Source organism: Aquila chrysaetos, chromosome 1 (assembly GCF_900496995.4).
Source record: "Aquila chrysaetos chrysaetos chromosome 1, bAquChr1.4, whole genome shotgun sequence".
In the NCBI taxonomy this organism is placed as follows: domain Eukaryota; kingdom Metazoa; phylum Chordata; class Aves; order Accipitriformes; family Accipitridae; genus Aquila; species Aquila chrysaetos.
The window spans coordinates 69,220,098-69,242,794 of NC_044004.1; the positions used below are offsets into that span (position 1 = coordinate 69,220,098).

The window sequence follows — 22,697 nt, forward strand, 5'->3', positions numbered from 1 at the left end:
GATCTCCTGAAAGATTCTGAGGAGGTGGTTTGGGAGGAGAATTTGTCAGTAAGTAGAAGACAAAAACAATGTGCAAACAGAAACTGGACTAGTTTGGTTTGTTAAGAATGGTCTGGATCTAAGTTTTTTTTTTTTTTTTTTTTAACAGTAGTCAATGAAGTCAGTGAGGAGGGAATATAAGTGGTTTGTCTTGAGTTTTACAGGGTTTCTGCCATTGTCTGTGTTGATGTTAAACAAGCTACTGAAATGTGGTCTAAAAATAATTTTTGTGAGGTTTTGTACAGCTGGTTGAAAAATTGCATTTGAAGCTGACTTGTAAATAATTCTTTTTGAGATGGAGATGTCACGACATGTCCTCCTGGCGAGTTCTGTTTTGAATGTATCTTCATTGTTTTCAGTAATGGTGAAAACAAAATAGATAAGTTGCCAAGTTGGAAGGATTGCAAGCACTGTACAGCTCAGGGTCAGAATTCAAAATGATCTTGAGAAGAATGATAGCAGATTGGAAATCAGTGTAATTAAGCTCAGTTAACAAGAACTGAGGGAGGAAGAGAACACAGGGAGGAAAAATCAAAGGCATAATTAGTGGAAAGGGTATTACTGAAGAGCAAACAGTATCCCAAAAAAGAAGTTGAGCGCTGTAGTGCATAGTAAATTAAATATTAATCGATAATATGATGTCCTTTCGACTAGACAAATGTTATTTTGGCAAGTTAACTTGTGTGACTGAATATAAAGATGAGGAAAGTGATTACTCTGCTCTGTTGAATAAGGGCCTTGGCTAAAATGGTATGGCTATTTTTTTAACAATAGGTAGATCTCTAGACTCTGCAAAAATTCTAGGTTTATAGAACTTGGTTTGTGAGGGAAAGTTGAAAGGCATAGGCACACTAGAAGAGAAGAAACTAAGGAAATTTGATGAGTGCCCTCACATCTATAAAATTGTTGCTACGTAAAGGTTAGTGATTAACTAGTCTTCGAGTTCTCTGTAGAGCAAGAGAAGAAATCATGCTTGTTTTTAGAAGGTAATACTTGGGTTGGATGTTAAAGCAAAACATTTGGATTTTAGGTTGATGAAACACTGAAGCTGGCCGCCCACAAAGGTTGTGAAATCTCTTTTGTTGAAGTAAATTGCTGGACAGACATCTGTTGAGGACAGTCTGGTCTCTCAAAGGTCCTTACAGGTGTGCATTTAAACAGTTCTGTGCATACTAACATGGTGGAATTAGAAATTTTAATTTGAGAAAACTGCTTTGGAATCTGCAAAAGTTTCCTTTAGCCTGGATTTTTATGGAGCTTTAGCAGGAAAGGACCGTGATGGATCCTTATCTATCTCCTCTTCAGTGTATTGCGGAAGAGTGTGTGTGTGCTTAGTGAAGGGTTTGCTTTCAGGTATGCACCTTTTAAAAGTGTCTTCCACTGGTATACTGAGAATGACTTGTCTGTTCTGATTGTGAAAGGTAAACTGTTGAACTGTTTAAATCCATTCCACCCTCTTTATAAACTGTATGTTTGTTAAAACATCTTTATGGGCTGCTACTCACAGGGATGTTCTCTGGAAGAGAGCAAACTTCTCTAAGGAAGATGCTGAGGGACAAAGAGTTCAAGGAGGGGGGAAAAAGCTTAGCTGCTTGTCTTGATCAAAGGATGTGCATACCATATAGTGGAAAGTGGCAAAATGAAAGTGTGACATTGATCATGTCATCAAGGCATTAATATATTAACATTGTTAATAAGGAAACAGCAGCCTATTAATGATCTTTCGGAATAGCTGAATGGGAAAATCGGAGATGTGTCCAGCCAATGCTTCTATAGATGCAGTCTGTCTTTCTGTTTTTCAGCACATGTCAAGGAGAAGGGCTTCTAGACAGATTACCTGTTTTTACACAGCCTGGGGAAAAAAAAAAAAAAAGACAAAACAATTCTTATTCCATTATCTTCTTGGGCTAAGATTTTTTTTTTTATTTTATTTGGTGACTTAAATTACTTTTAATGGTAAGTATTTGTCTCTTGTCCAAAATGAGGTACTTGTACTTCTGCTATTAATATGTCCAAAAAGTGTTACTTGAGTGAGCTCTGTATTATTTTTCCGTAGTACTTCCATCAGCTTTCTGCTTTTAAAATTCTTAAGAGTATTTGGAAGCTTCAGCAAACCTATGCAGAACGTATTGTTACTAAGCTGGTTAAACAGAAGTTCTGTCATGAAAAACTGACTTGGTTAGTTCAACTCATTAGTTCAAACATTAACGATTTTCAGTCTTTGACATTACCAGTGCACGATTAGTGGCTCACTTCTTTGCCAGCAGTGGTTTGGAGTTGAAATCTGGATCTTGAGTAGCTTTGCCTGTTAGATACGAGGAAACAAGCTCAGTATAAGACAGTAGGAAACTTGGATGGTGGTTCTTGCAGTGTGTTTCAGACCCCCAAAATGTATGCCTCAAACTTTTGTGAACCAGTGCAATACAAATCTTGGCAGTGTTAAGTTATTTAGAACTTCCCTGTGTATGCTGAAGCTTGTAAGAAATCTCAACATCGTTGTCTTAAGGGATTATGCATACTTTAAAATTCTAGTAATTTTTCTAAAAAACATGTGTAATCAACTTTCTGAGATAATCTGACTGTACAATGTAATTTCTGTCATTTACCTTATTTTGGTGGGTTTTGATGGGATGTTTGCATACTCTTTATGTCTTAAGGTTGGGTTTGTCATTAATCTGACAATAGCTATTTCTAGGAATGAAGACGTGACTATCAGATTTGGAGTTTTTAATTTTCTCTTGAAGTCAAAATAATGAAGGAGTGTGAAGACTTGCTGGTGATGATATTCAAAAGATGTTTTGTATCAAATGAGTAATTTGGTTTTACTTTGAAGTTGAATTTTCTATGTATGTTTTTAGAGGTAGGAAGAACAGCATTATTGGTTTCTGTATATATCTGAGAATTAAAATGAATGCAACTCAACCTTTCTTAGTTGGTTCATTGTCACAAAAGTAACAGAATAGCGCAGAGTTTGGACTAGTAGGTGATTTGAGCTTTAAAATTCATGAGTCCAGGAAAATAGTCTCCCCAGTGCTTAATAAACATAATCTGAATTTTGGTGTAGGATGGGTGTTGGACTAGATGATTTTTGAAGGTCCCTTCCACCAATCCAAACCATCCCGTGATTATGTGAAAAATGTTTATTTTTCAGGTAGCTGTGAACTAAGTGTTTTGTAATTTTTTCCAAGACTGTTTTAAATTCTTAGAAGACTAGAATACTTGTGACATTGAGTTTTATTGTTGCTATCAATAAATTTAAAGTTGTATTAAGTAGCAACTAGAGTAAGTTAGAATCTGTATTCTCAGATACACAGGTTTATGGTGTAGCCAATTCAATATAGAACAACTACATTTTAAAAAGCCTATTGTAAATACTTGGTAAAGGTTTAAAACAGACAATGCAACACTTAAATACAGTGACTAGCAAAGATTTATGTGCTAGTGTCTTGTTATAGGAATGGCTAAATGGATTGCCTGTTTAATTTTTTTAATAGTTTGATTTTTTTTTTTTTGAACAAAACTTTGCTGCATGGGCAAGGACTTTAAAACATCCTGTTGCATGAGTTTCTTTTTAATTGAATGTCATTGGGATTAGTATAACTGTGAATTATATGAATATATATGTGATATCTGTAGGATTAGCTGTGTAGTGTTCACCTCACTTTCTGAGAGGGTGTGTTTGAGCAAGGCTTTGTGTTTGTGGTCTTTTGTGACACTTGCTGTTGTCAATACTTGGATTTTACTACACATGTAATTATTTCTTCAGATTTTTTATGGTAGTCAGGAGTGCAGTAGTCTTGTATATGAGAAAGTAGCAAAAAAACCCTGGAAGTCTGTCTCAAGTCTGTTTGCCAAATGAAAAAAAAAAAAAAAAAAAAATAGCCAAGGGCCAATAGGAAGTGATTGGTGCGGACAGCGATGTACACTACAGAATTCAGATTTCCTGTGTTTGACAAAGTTTTTAGCTGCAGAGTTATCCTTATGTAGAAAATCTTGTCTCTGCCTTATATCACTTCTGTAGTGGGTAAGGTCTGGATCCTGTGGATATCAGTCTAGTTCCGTACCTCATTTACTATCTAGGGGAGTGACTGGAAGACTTCTGAGGTTAGCAGAGTGTAATATGATGTCATGCATGTAAGCAAAGGATTAGAAGTCAACTCTTAATTCCCTGACTCTTGAGTGCTTTACGTTTAATTTAAGCTTTAGTGTAGTTCCTTGCATGGAACTTAGGTTTCTTTGGAATCTTTTTTTTTTTTTTTTCTAAAGGTCTTTTAAGCTACTTTCTAGGAACTGTGAGGTGCTCTATACTATATGAAACCCAACATGATTATGTTGTAGTATATATGGCAGTAGTCTAGGTGTTGAGACTGAATGTGATTACTTGAGCAGTGCAAGTCACATGTTAATGATTCCAGATGAAGTTGTGAAGTTAAGGAAATGGATCATGGATAAATGTGGCAATAACCAATCCCTACCAAATTAGAGACTAAGCGATTTGTTTAAACTCTCATTTCCTATTTTTAAAGAGAAGTTATCTCCAGGAGGACAGGCTTGCTCTAGCTTCTGAATAGGCTTCTGAATGTGCAGATTAAGAAAACTCTTAAGTGTATGTGGGGGGTGAAATGAAGTTATATTGCTAGCCTTTAAATCAACAGGGTCTGTTTTAATTTCTTAAAAACCAGAGAAAACCATAAAAAAACAAATCCTGAAACCCTGACTAACTCTATATATATGAATTAGAATGATACAAGCAAAATATCTTATGAATGTTCCAAGTGTGTATTTAATTTTTAAAGACACAAAATTTACGTGTATGTGGAACCTCCTATTTAAAGTTGTATTTTATTTTTTACTTTATATTATTTTATTATATATAAATAAAAGGTTCTACAGACATGCAGAAGTGTATACTTATATGAATATATGTGTGTATGTATAAACCACATATGCTGTAGACTATTATGTAAGTGCGAGGCCAAAGAATTAAAGTGTCTATATGAACAAACACAACCCTTTAATTTTCCCATCAAGCTAAAAATGTATCAACTAACTCACTTGTTTTCTTTTACTAGAAATGACTACCCCAAACAAGACACCACCTGGTGCTGATCCAAAGCAGTTAGAGAGGACTGGTACTGTTAGAGAAATAGGCTCACAAGCAGTTTGGTCTCTTTCATCCTGTAAGCCAGGTAAAATCACAATAAGTGATGTAAAAAGCTGAATGTACATTTTTCTTCTTGGAATATATAGTGGTTTATGTTTTGGCAAGAAGACATACATACAGACTGTAGCAGTAAAACTGCTGTAGTGTAAGCTGTATGGGTAGCCGCTACAAATAATTTTGGCCTAGTCTATATTTGATGCAATATGAAAGCTATAACTATATCAGAAATCCTACAATGAGGAAATATATTAACAAAACGTGCCTTTTACTGATTTTATACTGAATTGGTTTTTTTACTTGCACAGTGAACAAACTAAACCATGTGAGCAGAAGCACACCCAGCACTGTGTAATTGTTTCTATGCTTTGGCATTTTGCCTGGGTATCTTTGATTTTTAACTTAGAAAACTCATGCAGCTGGGAAACCTGAATGTTCTGTTCAAACTTTGTGTGGACTCAGCCATTGTAGTGTAGCTCCCTAAAATCGTGCAAGTAAAATGAAATTATTGTAAATGGTCCTGAGGTGCAGTTAATGATAGCTTATACCTGCTCAAAATATGTGAAAATCTGTATTCTTTTCATTTGAGGTGGTTGAGTTGCTATTTCAGAAATATCTGTTGGGAATTGATCTGGTATCTTGCTGCAGCCTAGAGTCAACGATCCCTTTATGTCACAATATTGTGCTCAGGCTGAATATCTTTGGTCCGATATCCTGGTATCTTACTTGGAGAAAAATATCATGGTTTAGTTGCTTCAGAGTGAAGATAATTTTTTATTGCAGATTAAACTTCAACTGCTGAATTAAAACTGCAGCTAGTGTGGGCAATCAATAAAAGGATGTGATTAGTAAAAGGGCAGATAATGAGGGAATGGAAAAATAAAGATTTGGAGTTGTTCCGTTGAATGTGACAGCATTAACTTTCAGGAATACTGTTTTTGGCACCTATTGCTTGTTCTAGCTACTAACTTGAAATGTAAAAGTATGTCAGGAGACTAGTTGAAAAGAAAATGTTATATTTGGCTAAAATTTTATAATAAATGAATGGTCTATGCTAATGATATTCCTTTAGTTCAGCAGTTAGATTATAGAGTAGGTGGAAAAGCCTAACCATTAAGTATTGTTCTTGCAAATAGTATGAATTACTACTTAACCATTTGAAATTCTAGGACATGTTGAATGGTTTCAAACACCACAGGCTTCAATAGGAGATAAGAATGTAAAGACACTCAAGTGTCTTTGATTGACAGATTCCCGTGTTTCAGTTTTGTGTCACAAAAGCATAGGCACAATTTGGATATCTAGAAATGTTGCCGTATGTGTTACAACTTAGGACGTGTACTTTAGTTTGTAACAGCTGAAGAAAAGTTACGTCTGTGATATCTACATCATGGAAATGGGATTTTCAAGACTATCACATTTTCTTTTTCTTAGGATTTGGAGTGGATCAGTTACGAGATGATAATCTAGAAACTTACTGGCAGTCAGATGGATCACAGCCTCATTTGGTGAACATCCAATTTAGGTATTAAAAATTACTCTATATGGGTTAGGGTGTTTTGTATAACTTTACTGATTACTGTTCACCAAGATAGGAATTTTGGAAGTGCAAGGACTCCTGGGTTAATCCTCTTACCCAACTGGTAAGAAGCCAGTTAGATAGCATTTATAAAAATGACATTTTCAAATGTTATGGTTACTAAATGCCTAAATAAGCAACAAGAAAGAATGTTTAATAGTATGTAATTTGTAACAGTTTCACATTTACCTACCTAAGGTGACATTTTTGTCCTGACTTTCTGTCTTTGAATGTAATTTGAGGGGTAGATAACTGTTTTTAAAGTAGTCCTGTATGGCTTAACAACTGATTATTTTGTGAAACCTTTTCCTATTAAATTCTGTGTAGGATGCTTTCAGTCCTTTTTTGTTAACCAAACTCTTAAGATAAGGTTAGATGTTTGTCACCTTTTCTTGCTTTCTGGAGAGCTCTTTGGCATAGTAATAGAGCCCATATTTGATAAGCTAAACATATGCTTCATTGCATACAAGTGCTTATTTGGCATCTTGGCCTTTCATTGTATTTCTTGGTATACTGGCATTTCGGAAGGCAGAGAAAGGAGAACAGTGAAAATCAACTTTGTGCATAACTTAATGTGGAAAAACACCTTGTCGCTTTGACAGTGGGGTTCTTCTAAATCAGTAGACACACTTATTTAAATGTTCTAAAACTTAATACCCTTAGCTACTACAAACGAGCAACAAACTCATCCTGAATATTTTTCTTTACAATGCATACATACTTTTGTTGCTTCTTGCAGAAGAAAAACAACAGTGAAGACGTTATGTATTTATGCAGACTACAAATCTGATGAAAGTTACACTCCGAGCAAAATCTCTGTCAGAGTAGGAAATAACTTTCATAATCTCCAGGAAATCCGGGTAGGTCAATGATGCTTTGCTTTTCATCTTAGAACAGTCCTCTCTCATTAGGACATCTAATGTAGTAAAATTGGTTTTGGAGGTAAAATATGGCAATGTGCTTGCTTGGAGGGGGAAAATGGCTGCATTTATTTTGATGTTTGCTTTTAGTTTTTATCTTGTAAATTTACTAGGCTGGTTTCTGTTTTTATCGGGCTGCGGTACCATCATGGTTAAAACCAGACTCAATGTATAGACTCTGTAATGGAATAAAGCGTGAGGTTTTCCAGAACAGGCTGTTCAGAATTGGTTAAACTTTGATCTCACTTAAAATATCTGCAAACACTATGCACTACATACATCAAAAGGGAGACTTGGCTTTTAAATATTTGCATTTTTAGACTTAACTTGAAATCATGCTTTTTTTTTTTTTTCATGAATGGGTTACTCAGCTATTGGGTCTCACTAGGAATCAGAATTTAAAACTACAGGTTTTGGTTATGGCTGTGTATGGTGCATAAATATGGCTGTGTATGGTGCATAAATATCTTTGGAGTCTGGATTTCATTTTTGGGAGGCTGCATGTACTCTTATTAACTAGTAGCAACTGATTCAAAGCTCATTTTGAGACCCTGGCAAAAAGAAATTGGGACACAAGGCCTGATGATCAGTTATGAAGAGGTTTCTTTGTATTCTACTGGTTAGATAATCTTCATGTAAGTGAGAATCTGTTTCATATTTGCTAACAGCTGACTGCAGCCAGTACTGGTGGTGAAAGCTAGCGGAATTGCAACACTAGCTTTTCCAAAATCATATACAAAGCAAGCAAAATACCAATTTAAAATGGAAGTCTAATGTAAATTATAATCAGTTGTGTTCATAAATAGTGTTTTACTTTTGAGTATAGTTTCTAACATTTTGCAATGCTTTTTCTATACTGGAGAGTCACTGAGATGTAGAAATTTTGGAAGGGATGCAGTATTTCTGTTTTTAACAGTATGATGCAAAATCCAATTTCCATTTCTGTAGATATGACATTTGATGCTTAAGACTTCAAATGGGACATAGATTTGTAGTGTTTTGTTAATGTTTTTATTTATAAAAGTGTAATAGTCAAAGCCAATGTCTTTTCAAGGTGACACTTCTGGACAGAAAAAGTTTCTTTGGAACAACTGGGATCAGATTTGAGTTGCTTTAACTGCTTGGTTTTGCTAGCCTTTTGGTAAATAGTAAAAGCAGGTTTAAAATAATCCATGATCTTTGTAGAAGTCCACCTTGTAAACTAATCAGGTTACTCAGGAGCAGGTCTTTGTTAATTTTGAGTTATGGTAGCCTCATGTTTCAGATTCCTCTTCTCTAGAGCTCAGCAGCAACTGGCTGATAAATTGGGAAGGTTAAACTTACCTCCCTTATATGGCAGGTATTACAGTAACAGGAGGATTGGAATGATGAGAAAAGGGCTGGCTTAGATGAAAAAATGAAACTGAAAAAATGGTGGCTTAGATTTTTACTTCTGTGGTTTTTATTGTTTTCACTTTGTTTTTCAGCATTTGAATTCCCAGCAAGCGCAACTTATAAGTAGAAGGTTGTAGATGCAGTGGAAATAGAAAGTATAGTAAATGCGTATCCTTTTATTATGTTGGTGCTATGTATCTATCTATATCTTTTCAATGGTTTGTGATGTTCCCTCAAGTTTTGACCTATACTTGTATCCTAAATCTTAAATGGAAGGGTCTTGGCTCTGTTCTTTCAAAAGAATATTTAATTTAAAAAAAATGAATCACCACATTACTTTGACTTTCATCAGCTGCAAAGTCTGTCTTTTAATCTTCTGAATTGCATCGTTGCAATTTGGGAGTTGCACATTGTGTAACAGTAACGGCAGCTGGATCTTTTTCCTTGTTAGGCTGTGGGTCTGTTTTCTGAATGTCCACTAGATGTCATCGTTGTCCTTAATTATCAGTTTGATTTTGTGCTTGTAGTCTAATCTTCCAATACCAAAATGATTATCCTTTTATAATAATGTTTAGTACAGCATTATACATATAACTGCAACAACTTGAGTTTCTTCTACAGTGGCAAACTTCCACTTTTAAGGGCATATGTGTTATTATTATACATTTTATTTTTTCTATGGATCTTTGAGCATATTGGTCTGCTGCAGTTTCTCAGGCAATATTTCTTCAGCTTTTTTCTTGCTAAACACAGGATTCTATATATAATGTATTTAGTTAAAAAAGGCACTTCTAAATGAAACAAGTTACTAGTATCTTTTATAGTATATTAATATGATTGTAATATGTTGCATGAGAGCAGTAATTCTTATGCATACCACAAGCTCATATGCTTTTTTACTTCAAAACTGAGAGGACAATATGGTCAAGGTGCTTACTAATGAGATACAATACTTTGATGCTGTTAAATACTAGTGACTAACTTTTGTTGCCACTGTAATGTTAAATATTGCTGTCAATTTTCATATTTCCTAACCTGCTTGATATTCAGAATATGTTTCTTAAATTTTCCTTCAGTCCTGCAACCTTCTCTTTTCTTCAGCTTCTCCGACACATAGGCGGGTTATTCAAGCAGTGTGAACTGTTATGAGCTCTTTAGAGAAATCTGCTTAATTATACAATGATTCCATTGGCTTCAGGACTGATTAACTGGGTGGAAAATCCAGCTCAATCATTTTATATTTTTTCCATGGATTCTTGCCCAGCTCTTAGTGTCTGATGGAAGTCCTATGATGTCTCCATGTGTTTTCTTCCTAATGGTCTAATTTTCAAAACAATGCAATGTGCTGTTAGGCTAGGTTTTATCACTAATATAAGATTAGCTTTAGTTTGTGGTCTAGTATGTAGGCATGGCCTTTTTGGAACCTAAGATGAAATTATTTTCTGAATAAAAGTTGTGGTTTGTCTGGTTTTTTTTTTTGTTTTTTTTTTTTTTTCTTCCATCTGAGAAACAAGTCATTTGTACCCCATCCTGTGGGTGAGAACAGACATCATAATCTGGCAGTATTATTCCTTTGCTCAGCTGGAGGAACTACAGTTAAGATGTGTGCAGTAAGCCTTCTCCTCTGACTTAAGTGCCTTTTTATCACAGCTGTCAAACTTGGAGAGCAAATATTTTCTCATTTCCAGTCTCAGAGTTCTCCCACATAATGGTCCAAACAGTCTGGATGGACAAGATAGCCTACAGAGGCATTTTTGGAACAGCATCCAGACTCTTCAGTATGTGATTTAAGTTATTACTCTTTATCGTGATACAAAAGTAATCCATTGTAAAGAATGCGAGTGAAATCTTGGCTGCAAGAGATCTCTGGTCTCTTCAAATAACGCTCACCTGCTTGTTGCCTTTGTACCTCTCCAAGACGTTTAGGTTATCAGCCGTTCATCTTGCCATAAAAAGTCTAAGTGTCGTGATGCTAAGTGCAGGCAGAATTTCAGCTTATATTCACCTAGTAGTTTCAATGGCTTCTGCTGTCAAGCTATAATGTAGGAACTTTACACAGCAAAGCAAGACACCTGTAAACTCTTGTATTAGCCAGTTCTACGTCTTTGGATATAAAAGACACTCTGGGAGGGTGTGGGTCAGACTTCCTGAAAATAATTACTCACTTCTTGCATTAGTTCACATCTGAGAATCCACTGGTGTTTAATCCCAAAATTAAAGTTGCTTTAAGAGGCAGAACCCCTCCTGAAAGAGACAAAGTCTTCTATTCTGCTGTGCCCTGTAGAGGACTCAACAACAGAATGTGGTGTACATGTCTTGGCTGTAACTGGTAAGATGTAACTAGACGGGTATAATTTCCTTCCTATTCCAGTAAGAGTTAGTTCTTCCAGCATACTTTTTTGGACTTTCCCATGATTTTTGATTTGGAGTATGTCATGTTTTTCATTTAGTTTTTTGTGTAGTTCAGAGAAACTGGCAAGTTTTGTGATAGGACCAAACCATTGCTAGTGCATGGTATTGCTATGTGTACTTTGCTTTTCAAGTTGCTTAAGGGTAGTAATAATCCACATGGCAGGTAAGACGTGTTAATGTTCAGGCCTAAAAGGAAGGATCAGAAGTACCCCATTAGAGGAGGGGACAGGAAGCCTCTGGCTGTGAATGTGCTCTCTTTATGCAGTAGGGAAAATCTGCAAACAGATAGCATCATGGCTTTGTGTAACCTCGAGAAGCAAGATGTTTGCTCTCGGCTTCTTTTGGAAGCCATTCAGTCTGAAGCAATGCTACTGGAACAGGGTAACTCCCCTGGTTAACAGCATTTATAGGTATGCAATGCTCTATCACTGCGCAGTGATGGATACCTAGGAAAAAGACACTTTGTCACTGGAAGTCCTAGGTACCAGACTTTGCATCAAAGAATGATACTAAGTATTAAACATTGCTTTGGAAGAGGCCTCCTTTAACTCAGTTGCTGTACACTTTCCTCCTGGAACAAAAGCCTACTTAACCTTTTCAACAAGACTCAGTTCTGAAGATGATTTTGAAGACAGGTGAAAGCCCTGTTATCTTAATATGTCTTTGCTGGCAACAGTGGGAGTCCTTTGTTTTGGCTTTTTGTTGTCTTCTGTTGAATTGCTGTCTATTTTGCTTTCAGTTTGTTTTCTAGCCCTTTTGGTCTTACTTGGTGTTTTGTAACCAGGTGCTCCAGAGCTGTCATGAGCAGAGCAGTCTCCCTGGTGGTGTGCTGTTGTCACCAAGCACCACGGACAGGGCCACTGCTTCACTGTTTTAAGAGATTCGGCACTAGAGCAGGGAAATCTCAACCACAGGAGTGCCCAAACTGGGGAGCTTTTCCAAGAGGTAGTTAAGGAAGTCTGAGCCTATTGTAATCTCTTTACTCCTACAGTGTCCAGTGATTGTATTGAAGAGGCTGGACTCTTCTGGACATTTTCTGAAATTCAAAGCTAGCAATCTTGACCTGCTTTCTGTATGTGGAGTAAACTTAAGATACTGAGGTACAAGAAGAGGCTAACTTGTCATAGGACTGTTGCCAGCTAATGAATCAAGAAAGTGTCCTGCTTCTGAGTCTCTGATCAAACATCTCTTAAGGTGCATTTTAAACTGCTTTTGTCTGAAGATGGAGTACTGAGTTGTTACTGCTTTATTTAGATTTTTGACTAGGCTTCAAGTACCATTCCTCTGTGTTCTTTCTTCCATGTAAGAAAAGATGCATTTCTGACCCCTAATTATTCCTTGGGTTCAGAATGTCAATTAAAAATATTTAGTCTGCTATCTGCAAACTACACTTGATGCTAAGAAAAGACTGAGTAAGCTTTAGTTTTATAGAATTTCAAACTGTAGTCTTTCTTATCTGTCTCTAGGATGTGCTGCAGATGAGGTCATCACATCAGTTTGTTCTTTTTGATTGTTATCTTGCTGTTATGCTAGTTGGGGAGGGATTTAGTTCATCAGGATGCAGACAGTACCTGTTCCTTACATCTAAAATTTACTACTACTGGAAATCTGCAAAGCAAGGGAGTAGAATGATCCACTGGTATTGGTTACTTATTAAGCCTTGTGATTGATGTCAAGGGTAGGAGTCAAGTTTAGGAAGCAGGGTTATTTCCATTTGGTGTGGTTGGTACTCTGTATTTCCACCTTCCAGCAGAGAGGACATTTTGCGAGTCACCAATTAGGATGTTCAGATGAACCCCTCTTTACAAAAGAAAGGCTAATTTAGTGACATAATGTCACTGTTCCCTGCCAATGTCATAATTACTGTAGATTATATGACCTGCTTATCATTCCTATGCTTATGTAAATCTACTAATATACGCTTCAAACTGTGGAAATTATGAACAGGATTGCAGTTTTCCTGCTTTTTACACCCTGGAATGGTAATACATTGGAACGGAGCTTACTATGTAATCATGAGAAATGCAGTTATTGAAATAGCCTTTTGTGCATATGAGGTATGTGTGTACAAATAGCGAGATCCACATTAGATCTAGAAAAATTCTGAAGAATGGAAGATTGTTTTGGTCCACACATCATAAAATTGTTAAGGGTTTTTATCTTACCTTGCTCTGAAATGGTATTTTAAGAGAAATAAACATCTCTTCTGTTGGATCTCAGAGAAAAAAAGAGGAAAACTAAACATTGTTTTTATGCCGTGGCATGTGTTGCATGTAGAAAGATGGTTTTTCTTGTTTTGTATCACAGCATTCAAAAACAAATCTGCGAAGGAACCTTTTCTTGCCACAGAGGGACTCAATTAGGCAAGGGTATATTAAAGAGGCCCTGTATTTTTAATACTGTCAGTCTGACTTTACCTTCTGAAGCAGAGGAAAAGCCATGTGAAAGAAAGTGGCAACAGCTCCATGGAAGGCAGGAACTTGATGAAGTACAGAGCTTTCCTCAAGGGAACTCGAGTATATAGAGGCTAGGAACTGACAGAAGCACAAAATTTTGCATATATGTGAAAGCCTTGCCTGGAATTATAACCTTTTTCATGATTATTCGATCCAAGTTCCACCATGGAAAAGGAATTGGAAAATGTGTATGATTTTTCATGTAAAAGTGAAAGAGCTTTTCTCTCCACTGCCAATAAGAAAAGGCAAGATAACTTACTAATCAATTTGACTCTAATCGTTTATGCTGTGTAATACCTGTTTTGTAGGGAGTGTTTGGTTACACGGTTTCATCTCTTTTGTGTGCATGAAGTTCTAGTAGGAGGATTTGAAGAGATTTCTTAAAAAGCTTGTTTGTTATATATTTTACTTCTGTAAAAATCTCTCTGGTATGGATGGCTTAAAACTTCAGATAAAAAAACCCAGTATGTTATCAATGCAGGGAAACTGTCCTCCAATATGATGGGGGATTTCTGATAGGCTTTAAGGCAAGCCTGCACTAGTGCATTCTAATTGCAATCCCATAAACAAATCCAGTCCTTTCTCTGGCAGACAGGAACAGGTTGCAGATAGCGCTCTGTGTGTGAGAGGGACAGAGCCAAATACTTGAACGTTTTATATTAGTATTTTTTAAAAAAGTAGGGATAGAGTTGTGGCCTTATAGCAAGTATAGAATAGTATAGGAAACCAACTGCAAATTTAGATGAGCATATTCTCCAACATTTTTTTGAAGTACGAAGGATGATAATACTGTTGTAGATGGTAATGGTAATAGTATTAGTCATCTTGTAGGAAGGTTAAGTGATCTGTTTGTAGTCTATGCAGATTACCTCTGCTATTGAACCAATATCCTAAGTCAAAGTCCACATCGGGTTGTGTCCAGTTTATACCTGACCAACTGAAACTTGTAATTATGATGTTCATTGGTACCAGACTGTGAATGCTTGACACTTGTTCAAATGAATTAATTCTGTCTGGAATTGCCTGATTTGCACTAATATAATTTACATCTACCTGAAAAAAACCCCCACAACCATATACGCTTATGTATAAAGTTTCTTCTTCAGTTAAGCCAAAATAAAGCACTCCCAGTCCTTAAAAACCTATTGTTCCCATTTTTTCATCAATTTGTTATACTGACTCGACTTTTCTTGGTAATATTTTTCAGAAAAGCTGTTTCTTTTCAGTGGTGCTTTAATGTTGATTAAATAGCTATTAGAGATTTAATATACTGTGTATACTTCTGTGTTGTTCACCAAGTTTATTGCTTTATGGAATCTGTATTTCCTTATTGATTATCTCTGTGATTGTCTCCTGTACTACAGACTTCCCAGATGGTTTCAGTAGGCTTTTCAATTTCTGTAGTATCTGTATAATACCCAAAGTGGTAGAATACAGCCATGAAAGATTGCTGGTTTTCCATGGTAGTTTCTTGAAGGATTTGTTCAGGGAAGACTTGAATCATGAAGAGCAGTAGACTAGCCCCTTTACCATTCCTAATAAGTAAAAATGAAGAATCTCTTCTTCGTAAGAAGATTTTGTATGAAGGGTGAAGGGAGTACATGTATGTGTTAATAAAAGTTCTGTGAGACTAGGGTCTATCACTTGGCACATTTTGTCAGCGGCATGGCCGTGCTGTTGACATACAAGATTCTAGCTAGAGCTGTGGAATAGTCCTTTTTTTTTTAAATTTTTTTTTTTTAAACCCTACCAACTTCTGCAGCTGATTTCCACCCACCCCTGTGCTTCTGGCTTTTGTGAAAGCATTTTATATAGTCTTTAACCCTTGGTGCTACATATAGCATCTCTTTGTTTCTTTTAAACTATGGCTTTTTTCTTTTTAATGCCTGGATACAGAAGCGATGCTGATCTGACTCTCTTTGATAGCATTACCAAATTTTTGGAGCTCCTAGAGAGATCAATCAAATGTCTGTATTCTTTAGTTCCTAGGAAGTGGTCCAAATATGTATGTTTAGGTACAATAGATCATATATTTAAAACAGTAGCCCCTCCTGCCCTTCGCTCCCTGAAATTCAAGTTGTAATCAAACTTATGTGCTATCAGGCTGAGGGAAGAAAAGCATGTTTTTCTTTTACATGTCCAAAATGTGGTGAAAATCCCTGTGGACAGTCGTGTTTACAAGGGTAACTGTCTGCATTCAATTGTGGGTTATGAAAGTGCTTGCTTGAATAAGTACACTGAGCTATCAGACAGAACAACCAATAGTTCGTTGGACTAATTGACCTTGTCAGTAGAATAGAAACACTTGCAAATAAAATTACCATTGCCAGCAAAGTTGCAACTGAAAACCCCTGAAGAAACTGTGTATATCCTCTAACTATCTTGGAATGCAATGATTCAAGCAGCAGATATGTGTGGTAGGGGGGTAGGAGGGGGGAATCATTAACTAAGAAAGTTTCATATACCAGCATTTTTCAGTGATCTTTTTTTGTAGCATGAGGTTTTATGCATTCCTAAAATCATTAAGTAGTTCACTTTCCCTATTCAGAGTTATGTTTTCTCACAATTGTTATTACTTTTACCATATCTCAGGTCCCCTTGTATTACTTGTTTTGCTGGTGTGCTTTTATTATAACGTACTCTTTTCAGAAAAGGCAAAGATGTTTGGCTAGTAACCACAGCATGTTGTAATGAGGGTGGAGTATGTTTGTCATTCTACAGCCCTGGTTGACTTACATGAATGCCAGTGTCTATAACCACACATACTGTGGCAGTTTATCTTTTTGAATATAATCAAATTGCATAACAATGGAAAAGAATCACAGTAAATAACAGAATATCTGGTCTTCTAATCAAAAGAATGACGGACCATTTTTCACTTTACCAGTGGTGAGTCGTGTATCATCTTATTAAAAAAAGGAAAGTATTTCACTCCAGAAATAAGTCTTCACAAATGAATTAGTCAAATATCAGACATTTCCTTTTAAAAGAAGTTGGATAATGTCACACAGGTGGAAGTAGTATTAAAAAAAAAAAAGCAACAGTGAAAGACATAACAGGCTTCACTGTGTACTATAAAAACATGATTTTATTTTGGTTAGAAAACAAAACAGGAAAAATGGCATTTGGGAAAGAAAAGTCTGAAAAACAGTCTAGTTAACTGCTAAATAAACTTCAGAGATGAAGGTTTAAAAAAAGCACCAGGATTTGTAAAAGGGGGGTGGTGGGGGGGAGGATAGTGTATTTCACCTTAAGTAAGGGACAATGTGTAATAAGGGATTTTGTGGTTTTACAGCTCGGTGCATGTGTTTGAAAGCTGTTCTCTCAGCAACGTGGGTGGCAGGTTATGCTACCATATAATGTATTGTAGTTGGCTCTCAACACTTGTCAGGGTTAGCGTTCAACCATTCGGAAAATTTTCCCATTGTTCTATCATGTGAACCAAGGCTAGTGTTGAATTCCCAATAACCTTCTGCAGGAAAAAGAGGTTTAATTAGAAAGTTTGAAATTTGATTACTTCTGTTATTGTCTTAATGTACTTCTCTCTAATTTAGGTGCTTATCTGCAAATGCAATCAACTTTTGCTCAGAAAGATGAAAAACAAACTTAAGACTGTACTGCAGTTGCTTCAATGCTTTTAAAAGAAAACTTGTATACTCAATTCTGTCTTTCTTCAGCATTAACACTCTATTTCCATCTTAAACATGTTTGCTTTAGATGGATCATAGCTTTTGGCAGCTACTGCATTTTTAGCAAATAATACTGTTTCTAGTAAGAGTTGCAAAAAAAAAAACTTTGTGTGAGGTCCTTGTAAACTGAACCTTGGGAACGTTATGTTATTTCTGTATTTTCCCTTCTTTTGTGCTTCTTCTCTATTTGTGTCATGGTTATAAATTACATCGTTTGAACTAGAGAATTAAAAACACTTTATTTTGTGATTCCTGTAATTTAAAAAAGAGAATGTTTGTTTTATGTGTATTTTTTTTACCTGTTATTTCAGAGGCTGGCACGCAGAGAAATAAGCAATTATGGTATTGAAATTCCATTGTGCCAGCACCTCCAGGGCATAATCCAAAAAAAACAGAAAAATCGCCTGCTGGGTTGTATGCAGTATGCTTGTGTGAACATCAGTGTCTGCTGTTCACACATCATTTTTTACTGAAAGTTCCTGTTGGAATAAAGGTTCTGTGTTTGGAGAGTGTACTGGGACATTTGCTGGTCAATGGTGTTTCAAAGTTTGTAGGGATTTCTAATTACAGTTTACCAGTGTAGGCTGACTAGATACTTCTTGCAGATAATCATAAATGCTTCAGAAGTAAGAGAAGCAAGCAGAGATTTGGTTTTGGCAACATAAAAACCATATCAAGAATGAGCTTAATGCTCTTCCCTTCGTTTAAGCATTCTGCTTGAAGACTGAACATGGGAGTGAGGAATAAGGTGGGTGGAGGTGGAGGTGATAGCATGTCAGAAGAGACTCAAATACTTAGTTTCCCTACTTCAGTATTTTAACCCCTTCCGTTCCTTTCCGCTCCCCCTGCTCCCACTACGTTTTTAATGTAAATGTGTTGTCTAGTCGACATTTCAAAACGGTACAAGTGCATCCAGCATTACAGCTTATACTGGCTTTCAGTATGCAGGCTCATCTAGAATATCTTCATGGTGCTCAATCAGATCACCTCCCTCAGTTGATGAGAATTCATTTTAACTGTAGTTTACGAAACGTGTAATATTGTTCACTTGCAAACTGTAGTGTGTAGCAACATCTATTTTCTCATTTGTTTTTAATCTCTCTGCACTTGGACATATTGTTGGAGACCCTGGCAAGCAAACTGTTTAGTGCAGGGACAGGTGATTATAGTTTCTAGTCTTTTGCTAAACTTGTAAAAGTTAAGAGAAAAGGAAATTATTCTAAACCAGATTATAAGGTTCAAGCTAGGTGAAGTGTGATAGTTTACCTTGATATTCAAGATAATTATCTATTTATCTGACTGAATAAACACTCCTGTAGTCCTTCTACTAGTGTAATTGCCAGGGGCAAATCATGTCACTGTATACTTGCCAATACAGAAATTATGCTTTTGGTTTTCTATCTAAAAAAATATTACAGACTGACTTCACTTGTGGGGTTATTTTTGTTCCTGCCCTCCTCAACTGTGGTTAAGATCATGTCATAGGGCCACAGAACTATATACATGTGTGTCTTTCGTTCAGTGAAGTAATTGCAGAAGCGTATGTCTTTGCTTTTTACTGTTATCAATACGATAGTAGGCTAGTTCTTAGGTGTAGGTTATCTTAACTTCTTTTTCAGATTAAAGCATAATGCTTTTCCACCCAGGTGTGGTCTTCTATGTTAAACAGCAAATTACTTACTTTATATTACTGTTTTTATAACTTCTTGTGAACAAATGTGCTACAATCCATTGCAGAAATTAGGTCAACAGGTTGTTTGGGCACAGAATTAGATTTTTTTTGATCATTGACAAGGGGAATGCCCGCACTCTGAATTTCCATACAGTTTTAATTGCTGTAACAACATCAATGCATCCATCTCTCTTAGTTTTCCTTGCTTGTAAAGATTTGAAGGGAAGCTTCTGGTAACAAGTTTAATTGTGTGTGTCCCCAAGGGGAAATTGCTGAGTGGATTGTCAGCTTTTTTCTTGGATGTTTGAAGAGGCTCCTGGTCACATAAGACTTCAAGGTTTGAGTAAAGGAAGGCTGAAAATCTTTGCTTTCTTTGTTTGCCTACTGTATCATTTATTGGCTTCTGGGGAAGTTGGGGGAGGAATGATGAGTATTCTGGGAGGAGTCCAGACACCTGCCTTTACCAGTTATTTAGCAGAGCAAGAAGGTAGGTACCATTGAAGAAACTGTCTGGAACAAGGGACTTCAGAGAAGTGCTTTCTGATATCAGCAGAACTGTATTTGAAAGGGAAATGATGGTTTTTCTGTGGTGAAGGGCCCTGCATACTACATGGAAATTTTTAGACAGAGGGCTATTTACCTATCTCCTCTTCTTTTTCTCCTCCCACCACATTCTACAACCATGCTCTTTCCCATCGTTGACGTTCCCTAGACCTGAGAAATCCAAAGTTACCTACTCTGTTTTTGAATCCTATATGTAAAAGAACACCGTGAGAGTCCGATACTGAATGCCAGCATCTTCCTTGAAAGATTTAAAACCGAGTTCCTTGTTGTCAAAGGTGTTAGTAAGATGTTGCTCATTCACTCCTGCTTTTCTCTTTCTGGAGAGGTTGCTAGCTAGTTGGAAATATCTTGCAGTGGCATTTGAGCTTTTTTTTTTTTTTTCCTCAAACTGTGGATCAGGATTGGGAGGATAAAGTCAGTGAATTATAAATAATCAGCTTTGATTTACCCGATTGTCTTCACAGACTTAATTGTGGAAAGTAATCCTTAGAGGGACTACTAGATAATTTCAGACAGCGAGAAGTGCTAAATACGTGCGGAAAGGTAAAATCAAAGATTGATTCTGATCCCTCTGGGTGCTACTACTAACGCCGTATTAAAGTTCTTCAAAGAGGAAAGCCAGCAGTTGACATTTAAGCATAAGAAAAGAAGGGAAAAGGAATGGGAACTTTCTGGGATACCCAAGAACTAAGAAAGTCTTGTGCTGTCATCTCAGCTGGTGCTGGTCAGCTGGTGCACCACACCTTATTTTCTGTTTCACTTAAACTAGGCAACAGCTGCTGGGAATATCCCATGCCTATCTTAACCACTCTTCTTTAACAGTTTAGCAATGGAGTGGGGAGAGGAAGTAGCCCCAATGTAGAAGAAATTAGGAGCTAATTGGTCCACCACTTATTATTTTCTGGCCTATGTGTGGCTTCCATGTTGGAAGTATCTCTATTTGCATCAGTACAAATTCAATCAGATTTAACTATTTGTAGTAGGTATTGCCTTGTGGCAAAGTTATCAGGTGCTGCTACTAAGTAAGATTTCAAAAAAACCCAAAACAAAACCCCACAACAAATCTATAAAATGCACTGGATGTGCCATGCTTTGTCAGACCAGCACCAAAACAACCAACCAAACATATCCATAAATTCACAAGTAGTTTTAGCATGCATGAACAGTAGTAAGAATATATTATTCTGTATCTCTAAAAATGAAAAGACAGGCTTTTTCTTCAGGGAAAAGTAGCTGAACGAATGTTTTTCATGTAGGTATATGAGAGGGTTTTATTACAATCATCTTTTTTTTTTTTTTTTTTTTTGAATTATTATTATTCCTGAAGCTTAACACTTTAGTGGAAAACTGAGATTATTCACAGGGCCATTAAGAAAGTAGTTATGGAAAGGAATGCTGTTAACGTGACAAGTTAAAGCAATCCTTGAGGTTTGGAAGAAAATGCTACCTGGCAAGTGATAGGTATCTAGAACAAATAGAGAGCTCTTGAGCAAGAGATTCAGTTGCTTCAGAGCTATCATCATGACAGTCCTTTCTAGAGTTACGTCTTGCTCCTTTGATTGCTGAAATGTTATTTTGGTCAGGGGATCATGTGTCTGCTAGGAGGTTTGATGGTAACACTGCTAGGCAGTGTCTACATCGTATTCTTTGCTGTTTTTTTGGTGGGGGGTGGGCAGGGCAGAATCAAATGTGGTTTTATCCTGTTCCTCATCTTGAGTAGTGCATGGAAATGTTTCTATAGATCTGAAGGATAATTTATTTCTTTGTGAGGACTGTTCTCTGTCTTAATCTGTCATAAGATAACCGAGATCATGCAGTTGGATCAGAAAAATGTTTCCCAGGATTTTCCCATTTTCTGCAGGAAAACACGAGAGAGGGTAAAATGAGAGCAATAATGTAGCATATGTGTCTGGCTTGAGGGCCTGTGCTCTCCAGCCTTCTTCATCCAATTCCTAAACTAGGTTTATCTCATGCTCCTATTTTATTTCAGAATGAGTTCTGGAGTGTTTTATGTCTCATGTTAAAGGAATGTTAACAAAGACAGTTTTTATCGAGGCTTTTTATGAATGCTGTTCTCAGTCAGTCTTTGAGTGAACCATGAGAGTCTAGCCCCTAATACTTACTACGCTCCCTTTTTTTTTTTTTTTTTTTTTTTTAATTTTCCCCCCTCCTCTGTATCTGTCAGAGGTCAAATTCAACTATGTGTATGAAGGATTTTTTTTGATAACTTCTACTAGCAAATGCAGGAAATCCTAATTTGTTTCTCTTATGTTGAGGTTCATTTGTTACTTCTTAGCAAGATGATGTTACTGAGGATAATTAGTAAGGTTAAATCAAATCATACTTTGTTTTTTTGTTGTTGTAAAGAGTTGCAGTTCCATATCAGGAGAGATGATTTAGTAAAACTTTCAAGTAGGCTTCCTTCTGTTTGAACAGGTTTGTTGTGATGGTCGCCATGTTTAATGGAGAGGTTTGCATAAATTGGCTTTGGGGAAATCCAGCACTGCTGGGGTAAGAACTTCTATTGTGGAATTATTAAAATTCTTTTTATTTATACTGTCTGTCGTGAGGAGATAAAGATTTACTCACATAGCAGAATTAAATTAAGCAGAGGAGCATATGTACCCACAGGACTTAAAGGTATAAAGTAAGTCACATACATTTGTAATCCAATTCCATCAGCTTGTACTGACTTCACATCTCTAAGCAGTAAGATGATATTCAACAGTAGCTCTAGACTTAGGACTTAGTAGGCCTATTGGTAAGCAAGTTTTCAATTATGTCATTCCTGTGTTTTGTTTTTTCCACTGCTCCCTCATTCTTCAGGAACG

The 22,697-nt window shown here is 36.4% G+C and overlaps 1 protein-coding gene across 5 annotated transcripts in view; it reads left to right on the top strand.

Moving 5' to 3' along the window:
• The window catches only part of ANAPC10 (anaphase promoting complex subunit 10), a 39,763-nt gene that overhangs the window by 2,014 nt on the left and 15,052 nt on the right, over positions 1-22,697 (top strand). For all 5 annotated transcript variants that reach the window (XM_030026857.2, XM_030026867.2, XM_030026845.2 and 2 more), the window contains 3 exons: positions 5,112-5,228; positions 6,635-6,725; positions 7,519-7,639. In XM_030026857.2, coding sequence (XP_029882717.1) covers positions 5,114-5,228; positions 6,635-6,725; positions 7,519-7,639 — 327 coding nt within the window. In that variant the 5' untranslated portion in view covers positions 5,112-5,113. The remainder of the gene's footprint in view (positions 1-5,111; positions 5,229-6,634; positions 6,726-7,518; positions 7,640-22,697) is intronic.